The sequence below is a fragment of the Schistocerca serialis genome, chromosome 6 (genome assembly GCF_023864345.2).
Source record: "Schistocerca serialis cubense isolate TAMUIC-IGC-003099 chromosome 6, iqSchSeri2.2, whole genome shotgun sequence".
In the NCBI taxonomy this organism is placed as follows: domain Eukaryota; kingdom Metazoa; phylum Arthropoda; class Insecta; order Orthoptera; family Acrididae; genus Schistocerca; species Schistocerca serialis.
Window position 1 is genome coordinate 608,971,839 of NC_064643.1, and position 12,586 is coordinate 608,984,424.

At 44.8% G+C, this 12,586-nt stretch overlaps 1 protein-coding gene across 2 annotated transcripts in view; it reads right to left on the reverse strand.

Moving 5' to 3' along the window:
* The window catches only part of LOC126484528 (muskelin), a 171,605-nt gene that overhangs the window by 61,751 nt on the left and 97,268 nt on the right, over positions 1-12,586 (reverse strand). The window contains exon 6 of one of the 2 annotated variants that reach the window (XM_050108077.1): positions 8,204-8,445. In XM_050108077.1, coding sequence (XP_049964034.1) covers positions 8,204-8,445 — 242 coding nt within the window. Of the gene's footprint in view, positions 1-8,203; positions 8,449-12,586 lie in introns of both variants that reach the window. The other variant, XM_050108076.1, reaches the window with a different exon arrangement.

Genomic DNA, 12,586 nt, shown 5'->3' on the forward strand with positions numbered 1-12,586 from the left:
TGTTCATGATATAAGTGGAGAGAGCAACAAGATGGTCAACGGCAGAACGATGCTTTCGGAATCCGCATTGGGCTGGTGTTAAAAGACTGCGGGACTCCAGCCACCAAGCTAAACGGTAATTCACCATACGCTCCAAAACCTTACAGACACTACTCGTGAGAGAAATGGGGCGATAGCTAGAGGGGAGATGTTTGTCCTTTCCAGGTTTCGGAACGGGAACGACAATAGCTTCCCGCCATCGCCTGGGAAAGATACTGTCGGTCCAAATTCGATTATAAAGGCGAAGGAGGTAACGCAGGCTATGGGTTGATAAATGCAGCAACATTTGGACATGGATACCATCCGGTCCTGGGGCGGAGGAGCGAGAAGAAGAGAGTGCATGTTGGAGTTCGCGCATGGAGAAAACAGTATTGTAGCTTTCGCGATTTTGAGAGGAGAAAGCAAGATGTCGCACTTCCGCTGCACGTTTCTTCGGGAGAAACGCTGGCGGGTAATTTGAAGAGCTCGAAATCTCAGCAAAGTGCTGACCCAATGAGTTAGAAATTGCGACGGGGTCCACTAAGGTATCATGCGCGACAGTGAGCCCAGAGACCTGGGAGAAACTAGGCGCGCCTGAGAACCATCGAAGCCGACTCCAAACTTCCGAGGAGGGAGTGAAGGTGTTAAATGAGCTAATAAAGTATTTCCAGCTTGCCTTCTTGCTATCGCGGATGACGCGACGGCATCGCGCACGGAGCTGCTTATATCGGATACAGTTGGCCAAAGTTGGATGGTGACGGAAAATGCGAAGAGCACGTCGCCGCTCACGTATTGCGTCACGGCATGCCTCGTTCCACCAAGGAACTGGAGGGCGCCGGGGCAATTCGGAGGTGCGTGGTATTGAACGTTCCGCAGCTGTGAGAATAACGTCGGTAAAATGTGTGACCTCATCGTCGACGCTGGGAAAGCGACGGTCATCGAATGTCGCTAGAGACGAAAAAAGTGTCCAATCGGCTTGCGCAAACTTCCAGCGACGCGAGCGCATATATGGCAGTTGAGGCTGCAGTCGAAGAACACATGGAAAGTGGTCACTCGAGTGTGTATCATCAAGGGCGAACCATTCGAAGCGCCGAGCTAGCGGAACAGTACCGACCGCAAGGTCCAAATGAGATAAATTTGCCGTGGAGGCAGACAAAAATGTGGGGACCCCAGTGTTGAGGCAGACTAGATCCGCTTGGTGGAAGACGTCTAGCAACAGTGAGCCACGTGGACAAGGGTGTGGAGATCCCCAAAGCGGGTGGTGGGCATTGAAGTCCCCAACCAACAAATAGGGGGGTGGAAGCTGATCAAGAAGATGAAGGAGATCAGCTCGTGCCATTGGTGTAGACGATGGAATGTATACCGTACAAAGAGAGAACGTGTATCCAGAAAGGGAAAGACGGACGGCGACAGCTTGGAAGGAAGTGTTTAAGGGGATTGGGTGATAATGGAGAGTATCATGGAGCAGAATCATGAGTCCTCCATGGGCTGGAGTGCCTTCAACAGAGGGGAGGTCATATCGGACGGACTGAAAATGAGGGAGAACAAAGCGGTCATGGGGCGCAGCTTTGTTTCCTGAAGACAGAAGATGACCGGCGAGTAGGATCGTAAAAGGATCGACAATTCCTCCCGATTGGCGCGAATGCCGCGGATATTCCAGTGGATAATGGACATAGGGTGAACAGAAAATGGAGGAACGTGACCAAGGGTGCTGTCAACTCAACGACTGCTCAGAGCTTGCGACCGACAGCATGGAATGGCATTCAGTCGAAGGCAGAAGATCCTGATCCATAGGTTGGTCAGGAGCAGCTCCTGCCACCAACGATCGGCCAGTTGACCGGCCACCAGCAGTGCGCCTCGGCGACACAGAAGATGGCCGAGGGCGATTTCCGCCAGGTGGTGCTGTAGATGGGACACGCCTTGGCGGAGAAGGAGAGGAACTGTGTTTCTTCGTAGCCTTCTTAGAAGTATGATGTTTAGATGAAGGAGGAACCGATGGTTGTGAAGTTGCGGTACGTAAAAACTCTTCACGAGAATGTTCTTTTTTGGAAGACTTGGCGTCTGACTTTTGGGCTCGAGATTTAACAGAACCCGATGAAGGGTGAGCCATAGAGTGGGCAGGCGAAAGGGGTGAGGTTGAACGGGCGATCTTTGCACTGGCCGATCTGACGACCGTGGTACTAAAGGTGAAGTCGCAAGTCTGCGTGGCCGCCTCCTTTGTTGGTCGAGGAGAAGCAAGGACAGCGCTGTATTTACCTTTCTGAGGCACGGTGGGCTGTCGACTGGCGAGTAACTTTCGAGCAGCAAAGGTCGACACCTTTTCCTTCACTCTTATTTCCTGGATGAGCTTTTCATCCTTAAAAACGGGGCAATCTCGAGAGGAGGCAGCGTGGTCACCCATACAGTTTATGCAGCGAGGGGATGGAGGTGGACAAGCACCCTCATGGGCATCCTTGCCACAAGTAACACATTTGGCCGGATTGGAACAGGACTGGCTGGTATGATTGAACCGCTGACATCGATAGCAACGCGTAGGGTTTGGGACATAAGGGCGAACGGAAATTATCTCATAGCCTGCTTTGATTTTTGATGGGAGTTGAACTTTGTCAAATGTCAAAAAGACAGTGCGGGTTGGAATGATGTTCGAATCAACCCTTTTCATAACCCGATGAACAGCTGTGACGCCCTGGTCAGACAGGTAATGCTGAATTTCTTCGTCAGACAATCCATCGAGGGAGCGCGTATAAACGACTCCACGCGAGGAATTTAAGGTACGGTGCGGTTCCACCCGGACAGGGAAGGTGTGGAGCAGAGAAGTACGCAGCAATTTTTGAGCCTGGAGGGCACTGTGTGTTTCTAACAACAGGGTGCCATTCCGTAATCTGGAACAAGACTTTACAGGACCCGCAATTGCGTCGACACCTTTCTGTATAATGAAAGGGTTGACCGTGGAAAAGTCGTGACCTTCGTCAGACCGAGAAACAACAAGGAACTGTGGCAACGATGGAAGAACAGTCTGTGGCTGAGACTCAGTGAACTTACGTTTGTTAGCAGACATAGTGGAAGGTGAGGAAACCATTGCGGAAGAATCCCCCATGATTACCGGCGTCTCCGATGGCGCGCTCCTCCCTTGTGGGGGCCCTCGCCGAGGGCACACCCGCCTTAGGTGATTGTTCACACCTCAGGTCACACCTCCCGACAAACGGACGGAGGGACCAATCGGCACTTTCGGAAGGTATCAGCTCGGGTAATCACCCCTCCCTGGGCCTGGCCGTTACCAGGGGGTACGTACGTGTCCTACCTGTCTACCCGGGGCGGGGAATTACGCGTTACCCCGTCACCGGCTACGCATGGAAGTGCGTGGGTCGGCCTTCAGACACGCACAGGGAGGAAAGAAGAGAAAGGGAAAGGAAAGAAGAGGGGGTCTCAAACGCCGTAGCGGAGAAAAGGGCAAGGAGAAGAGGGAAGGAAAAGAGAAGGACAGAGGAAGGACGAGGACTGGCAAGTGTAAGAGCAAGGAAGTTGGAACAGTTTCGAGCGTCCGTCTCCGGACGTAGGCACAAACCATACTCCCAGAGGGGGAGAAAGGAAGGAAAGAGACAGTGGTGAGGTGGGGGGGCGAAGATGGGGGACGGGGAGGGATGCGGAAAGGGAAGGGAAGGTATGCAGCCCGGAAAGGGAAGGAGGGCCACATTAGCTCGGGGTCCCGTGCTCGCTACGCACGTGTCCACAAAAGAGTTGTGGACCCCCTGGGGGGAGTCAGAGGACTGATCGACTCAAAAAATGAGAATGCCACCCTGGCGTCACTCACATTGCTCCCAATGAGAGACCAATTTGGTGATACCATCACTGTAGAACATTTAACATTGTTGACAATATTAGTTGCTACTTGCCATATAGCGGAAATGCTTATTCACAGCACATTCTGACAGTCTTTTTGTTGTGGCTATCTCTGCTATACGGTGAGTAGCAACCATTCTTTTAATATTGTCACATTCCATCCTGGATTTTCCATTGTTTAACTTTGTTGACAGAGCCACAACCTCGTCTCTGCTTGCACTGCTTCAGCACTATCAAAGCGAAGTGCTTCAAAGTGTTCAAGTTTAGGAAACAGATGAAAACTACATGGGATGAAGTTGGGATTGTATGGAGGATGATTGATGACAGTGGACTCGAGGCATCAAAATCGTTGCAGATGTCACAGTGCATGTGTGTGGTCTTGCAGTGTCATGCCGAAGGAGAGAGTGCTCCATGTGTGGACAATCTCTTCGAATTCGAAACCCTATTACAGCATGCTGTTTCCCATGCACCGACATAATTATGTTACACACTATCATGTTACAAGTTACGATTTGGAGCCCTCTAGCAGAAGAGGGATGCATATGTGCAGACGTAAAGACGAAGATGTAGAATGTTAATAAAAAATGTTTTATTTAAAAAGCTTTAGAGTTTCCACATAAAAAATTCATAAGCATTGCTTTTCACCATGTCCTCGTAAAGGCCAAGGCTTAAGCAAAAAATGTTTAGTAATTTGACCACAAAAACTTACAAATATGGAAAAGATAGTGTTTCAGAAGTTTTAATACTGTTCTGCCATACTACACTCCTGGAAATTGAAATAAGAACACCGTGAATTCATTGTCCCAGGAAGGGGAAACTTTATTGACACATTCCTGGGGTCAGATACATCACATGATCACACTGACAGAACCACAGGTACATAGACACAGGCAACAGAGCATGCACAATGTCGGCACTAGTACAGTGTATATCCACCTTTCGCAGCAATGCAGGCTGCTATTCTCCCATGGAGACGATCGTAGAGGTGCTGGATGTAGTCCTGTGGAACGGCTTGCCATGCCATTTCCACCTGGCGCCTCAGGTGGACCAGCGTTCGTGCTGGACGTGCAGACCGCGTGAGACGACGCTTCATCCAGTCCCAAACATGCTCAATGGGGGACAGATCCGGAGATCTTGCTGGCCAGGGTAGTTGACTTACACCTTCTAGAGCACGTTGGGTGGCACGGGATACATGCGGACGTGCATTGTCCTGTTGGAACAGCAAGTTCCCTTGCCGGTCTAGGAATGGTAGAACGATGGGTTCGATGACGGTTTGGATGTACCGTGCACTATTCAGTGTCCCCTCGACGATCACCAGTGGTGTACGGCCAGTGTAGGAGATCGCTCCCCACACCATGATGCCGGGTGTTGGCCCTGTGTGCCTCGGTCGTATGCAGTCCTGATTGTGGCGCTCACCTGCACGGCGCCAAACACGCATACGACCATCATTGGCACCAAGGCAGAAGCGACTCTCATCGCTGAAGACGACACGTCTCCATTCGTCCCTCCATTCACGCCTGTCGCGACACCACTGGAGGCGGGCTGCACGATGTTGGGGCGTGAGCGGAAGACGGCCTAACGGTGTGCGGGACCGTAGCCCAGCTTCATGGAGACGGTTGCGAATGGTCCTCGCCGATACCCCAGGAGCAACAGTGTCCCTAATTTGCTGGGAAGTGGCGGTGCGGTCCCCTACGGCACTGCGTAGGATCCTACGGTCTTGGCATGCATCCGTGCGTCGCTGCGGTCCGGTCCCAGGTCGACGGGCACGTGCACCTTCCGCCGACCACTGGCGACAACATCGATGTACTGTGGAGATCTCACGCCCCACGTGTTGAGCAATTCGGCGGTACGTCCACCCGACCTCCCGCATGCCCACTATACGCCCTCACTCAAAGTCCGTCAACTGCACATACGGTTCACGTCCACACTGTCGCGGCATGCTACCAGTGTTAAAGACTGCGATGGAGCTCCGTATGCCACGGCAAACTGGCTGACACTGACGGCGGCAGTGCACAAATGCTGCGCAGCTAGCGCCATTCGACGGCCAACACCGCGGTTCCTGGTGTGTCCGCTGTGCCGTGCGTGTGATCATTGCTTGTACAGCCCTCTCGCAGTGTCCGGAGCAAGTATGGTGGGTCTGACACACCGGTGTCAATGTGTTCTTTTTTCCATTTCCAGGAGTGTATGTCTTACATCTATCATAAAAGTCAAATCAAATTTCCAATTACTGGCAATTAGAACTGACTGTTGTGGCTACACAACTTTTCAAAAACTTGTTTGCTAATTTCTGGAGCCCACTGAGTGTAGCCATGATGCATAAAAAAATTTCATATGGTGACTGAGCTATTCACATCAGTTTTGTAAGGCATTCCAAAACAAAATGTTTGCTATTTACCATAGTGCTCAGAGCATCAGTAATTACAGGTAATTCATTTACTTCTACTCATATAAAATTGATTCAAAACACATTTGTTGGATGTGATACAACAGGGCATGGACAGGGATGCAGAGGACACAAAGAAAAAAAAAAGAACAAAAAAAGAGACCTTCAAACATTTAGCTGCTTTTCCTTTCAATATAAAAGTATAAAAGGTCATCGCACAAATCAGCTTTTCTTGTTGAATGGAAACAGTGTTAAGTTTTGTGGCACTAATTTTGCTGTAAGATGCTTTTCAAAAAAATCAATACAATTGATGACACTGTTTCATGTCCAAAGGGGCAATGCTCAAGTTTTAACCAAAGGGTATGGATTGGAATTTATGTTCAGAGTGGGTGGATACAGTTTGTCCAGATACCCTTTTGCAATGGCAAATACAACTATTTCTAATAGAGAATTACTATTATTGAAATAAGAGTAGTGAAAATTTAACTTCAATTCTCTCACTGACAGACGTAATATTATGGACGCATGGTCATGATGACCCTTAGCAGAATCAAAATAAGCTCCCACTATAAATACACATTACTGAAAAGAACTTGAAACGGGATGACATACTTAGAAGATGCACCCAGATGAGTCCCACTTTCCTCACTAAAGTACAGCACTGTGTGATGCCCAAGCTCAACTGAGCCGAAGATATCAATTAATCGATAAGGGAACAGGCCATTGATGAACAAAAGAGAGTATGAAAGTCACTTGACTGGTGGTGGAATGTCATGAAAGGTGGCCAGGAAAAGTAATGAACAAGGAAGCAAATTGAAACAGTTTGAATAATTTTTTTTTTATTTTTTTTTTTTTTTATTTTTTTTATTTTTTTTTTAAAATTGCGATACTTTGTTGGGCTATTAACTTATGGTGTTCTGGATTTGTTTTCCTCAAATGATGAGCAACAAAAATGTCAGTTAACTGAAAGAATTTTGTTATTACAATGTGCGTAAATGTATAAATAATGTTGACTGTAGCAAGTTACTCAGTGTTCACTTTTTCTTGGCTTCCAATATAGTGAGGTAATATCAAATGAAAACTGTCTCATTCTAATTTAAAATTTTCTGATAAATAGTTGTGAAGTTTATGAAATGACACCAATTTTATGAATGTGGGAACATTAACAATTAGATACTGTTTGCTCCTATTTCAACCAACTGTCAGTAAGACAGATAGCGGTGTCTTTAATAGCCTTTTTGTTGTGCCTGTCTGCAACTCATCATCTCCGCTATATGAAAAGTAGCAACTATCCTTACCATAATACTGTCAGGTACTTCTCTCACTTATTCTCCAGTCTCAAGTGATTTTAAAAATTTGCTATTTTACATTGATAATCCTCACTGTGAGAACTTTGAACTTTTAAGTGTATCTGTGTAGCACCAACAATTGTATTAGCCTGAGTTTTGAAAGTGAACTGTGGATGTTCCAGAAATGGTCTATTTCTATTCTTGTTTACTGCCAACTGTTTGTGCAGAGAGAATGATATTTCCCTTTTTGGAGTGGCAGAGCTTTGCATCTGGGTTAGGCATCATTTGGTTCAGTTGACTGTTGCTCCTTCTAAATGCAATGTTAGTCCTATTCGAATGACACTCATGTTTATGGTTAGTATGAAACAACTGGCAGAAAATGCAATTATGAAGTCCCTGAATCTGCATCAGATATGTGGATTAAGAGTTATGGCATCATTAAGCAATTGGCACTGAAATGCATAATGCATTGAGAGGTGTGCTTTCTGTCCAAATATGGTGCGTATACTCCAGTTTGTCCTATATTTTATATTAGACGAGACCACTTTACTTTACTTCCAATGCCTCAAATGTTTTACTAAATTTCCCATTTGCTGTATTTCATAGAAATTTTAGGACACTCATAAGATTTTATTTAAATAACGTCAGAAACACAAAAATGGTGGAGACATACCTCTGCCTCAGTGTCTTTGGAAATTAATGTCCACTTGCGTGAAGGAACATGATATGTCCAAAGGTCACTGAGATCTTGATTTCCATCCCAGCCCCCAAACAGGTATATTGTCTCTGTGAAAGGATCCATACACATTTGATGCCCACCTCTCATACCTGGTTGAGATTCACTATCAGCTGGCTGTATAGGCTGCCATACAGGTTTGTACTCCTGCTGCTTGATGTAGTGGCTGAATAGATTACCTGCTAAATTAACATGTAAATTTAACTGCCAAAGAACACACAAAACATATTATTATGTGTATATAAGATGTCTGGGGAGATTAAACAGCAAGATGTCGTACAAGCAGGGACATTTTAATGTAACAAAACCTTCACTTTTCAGGCAAAGACCCATGTGTAATTCATATTTTCAACACACGAGTTGTCTGTTGCTAAACTTCTATGTTTCCGAATGAACAGATTTTCCCCTGGCATTCCTGTTCACAAACATTACACCTAATATAACAAATTCATGTTGGACTGATGGTTTTCCTTGTTCTGATACAATGGTAAGAATATTGCATGGGATGGCTAGCAAAGTGATGTTAACAGAAAATCCTTGGTGGAATATAAATGATGGAAGGAGTAAGGGTAACAATCTGTCAAAGTTGACAATACATTGTGGGCACATACACATGACGGAAACATTGCTGAACTTTGGGACACAGCCTTCTTCAGAATGCATACGCGCACACATACCACTGCTACATTGTCCAAGATGACTACAATGTACCATCAATGCCTCAACTTAACAATGAGGTATCACCTTTACATCTACCATTATTTATACAGTAATACAATATGCACTAAAGACAAAGTAAAAAGAGAAAATCAAAATGTAGCCTTTCACATGCTATTAAAACATATGTGAGTCACTGCATACTGAAATGATTTTGAAAGTTTCAACTTCATAGGTACAAAGTTCACTTTGAAAAATCTGAATTTAATTTCCTGTAGCCAACACAAAATTTTCCTTTCGACATATTACCAATAATCTTGGTATAAAACCACATACTTAAGCATTTCACAAATGTATAAAATAAACCTCTTTGATGCACAAGAACATAAGACACTTTATTTGAGATGTAAAATGATAGTCGTACTTTGACAAAATTGACACACACACACACACACACAACAAAAAAATTTTGTTTTACGTTGGGATTTTATTTTCTGTTAGTGCCAATGGAACTGGAGGCCAAACTAACACATTTAATGTTGATGGAAAACAGAATCCTACATAACAAAGTGAACTAAAAAATTAAATATTGGTAGGAAATAGAATACTACAGGGCCAATCAGTTGTAGTCATAAATAAAGGACAGCTGCGAAAACTATACAGAGTGGTGTGGAACTGCATGTGTCTGTACCTGTCTGAGTCTTTAGCACCTGTTTCAAAATATTAAAGAAGACTGATTAAAATTCATTTTAACGTACAGGGTGAATCAGTACTACTCTGACAAAATGGCACAGGTTGCGCAGGGGTACCTTCTGAGTATTTTGGTGTAAGGGATCCATGGTATCCAGGGGCTCTTTACAGCGTTATTGCAAAACATTTGGTTTCTTGTCCCAAATAAGCTTTGTAACTGTATTGCAATGAAAATAGGGCACAATGTTACGAATTTTGATGGTATGCACTGTGGTTCTTGATCCCATTCGCTCACAGTATAAGCTGCTGACAAAGCAACGCCCCTTTAACTTGTTATCAAGAGGTCTACATTCAGTATTGCTCAGTTCTGTCTAGGATTTTGTTTCTTGGCAGTGTGTGTTATGCACTAACAGTGATACACAGCTGTACGGTGGGTAAGTTTACTGACGAAGAGTTGGCCGATGTGCACTTCATGTATGTATTCACTGAATGCCACTTTGAGCTGTTTCCACATCAACAGCAACCACATCTCAATACTTTTGCATTTGTACATTGGCATTTATACAAGAAACAACATCCTTCTCTGTTGGAATAATTGTATACTACAGGATTTTTCACTGTTGTGAATGTATTCCCACAGAAACAAAAGTAATATGCATAAAACATCATACAAATCATTATTACATTACTGCTCTGTAACAATCCACTGGAGGCCATTCATCCATTGTACCAAAATACTCAGTAGGTATCACTGTACAACCTCTGAAAGTTTGACGGTGGAGCTCTGGTTGACCCTGTATAAATCATTCACTAAAATATGTACAAAAACAGCTCTCCCCTCCCCCCCCCCAAACTCACCACTTCCCCCCCCCCCCTACACACACACACACGTGGATGAACCAGCAAATATACAATACAGAAAAACAAGTAGTTTAAGCTGGAGTCTAAAAATATTGAAAACTTTAAAATAGGTGCCACACTTTTCTATTCCACAATAAAATAAATGTAAAATCTCCATGTACATTAAAAGCTGCACTATGACCAAAGTATTGTTACACCCAATATTAAAAAGACTATCAGTAAAATATGCTTACCAGAAGACTACAAGGACGTGTGTCTTCCCATCAGAGTATAATTGTATGTATCAGAAACTAATGTCATACAAACAGAAGGCCAAAACTACTTTACAAAGTAGTTTCTCATCCCAGCAACCAGAAGACAACCAATACACATGTGATTCTTTAAAGAATCAAACCCCTACGTATAAGACATCTTCAAATGTATGGTTACTTGACAAATGAGTTAATGCAATAAATATTTGACATTAAGGATGAAAGCAGAAAAAGTTTGCAATTATGTATAAAGGATGCCAGAAGTTGCTCAAGTGCTCTAATTTTCAAATACTGGATAAATAAAGACTGGGTGATAGCATGCTGTCAGTTACACTGAACCATGACAAACACACTGTATCTAACTATAATACTTGACTTATTGTATTAAACTTTTGACATAAGATTACACTTCTTAATTAGTAGATAATAGCAGCTTTTCAAATTTTCTCAGTAATTGCACAAAATTTTGAAAGTAAAACTATAAAACCTCAAAGTTGGAATATCAACAATACTATGAAAAGGACAGATTGCTACCCATTATAAAGGTGAGACAATGAGTTGAAGACAGGTACAACAAAAAAACTGTTACAAACTGACCTTTTAGACAAAGCCTTCCACAGAAAAGGAAAATCCACACATTCACACAAGCAAGCACATCTCATGTACACATGACCACTATCTCCAGCCTGTCTGTCCACAACGCAACTGTAATGCATTAAGCAGAAGCAGCAATCTGGAGTGAGGTGTGGGATGTATATCAGGGTAAGGGCGTGGGAAGAGGAATCAGTACTTCCTGGTGGACTGGTGGAGCACGCAAGAACCAAGTGGCAGGACAAGGCTGCTAGATGCAGTGTCAGATAGGCTGAGGGGGATGGGGCAGGGGAGGGAAGGAGGGTGTAATAACAGGGAGCGCAAAAGGAGGCGACCACGGCAGTGGAAAAAGACTGGTGGATGCATTAGCAGAAAGGTGTCCAATGAGGATGAGGGTATGTGAATGGAAGCTGATAGGACTGGGGAAGAGGGGGTGGAAACTGTTGGGTGGAGGGTGTGGGTACAGTAGGTTACTGTATGTTGATGTAGGGATGATTTCAGGAGTGGGCAATGTGTTGTAAGGATAACTACCAACTGCACAGTTCGGAAAAGATGGTGGTAGAGGGGAGGGGAGATGGTCTGGGTTGTGAAGCAACCACTGAAATCAAGCATGTTATGTTCAGCTGCACATTTTATCACAGAGTGGTCCACTCTGCTCTTGGCCACAGATTTGCTGTGGACAACTAGTGAACAACTGGTTGGTAGTGATACCACACAGCTGTGCAATGATTGCAACAGAGCTGGCATATGACATGCCTGCTTTCACAGGTGCACTGGGCTCTGATTGGATAGGACTGGAATAGAAAGTGCTGGGTGAGCAGATTGGGAAGGTCTTGCACCTGTGCCTTCCAAAGGGATGTGATCCCTGTAGCAAGGGATTGGTATTGTGAGTGTCCTAGTGATGAACTAGGATCTTGTTGAGGTTGGTTGGATAATAGAAAATCACTCTTGGAAGGGTGGGAAGGATCTTGGATTGGATGTCCCTCATTTCAGGGCAAGGTGATAGATAATCAAGCCCTGATGAAGGATACAGTTCAGTTGTCCCAGTCCAGGATGGAATTGGATAACGAAAGGGCCGCTTCTCTGTAAATGGTTCTTAGGGGTGGTGGAGGATTGTGGGTATGTGAGAAACTGCTTTGCAGAATAGGTCTGTGTGTGGGACAGTGCCTGTCTGTGAAGGCTTTTGTTGGAACCTCAGCGTACTGGGCAAGTAAATCACTGCAGATATGCCATCCCCCCATGGTGACTAGGCTGAACGGGAGGGTTTTTT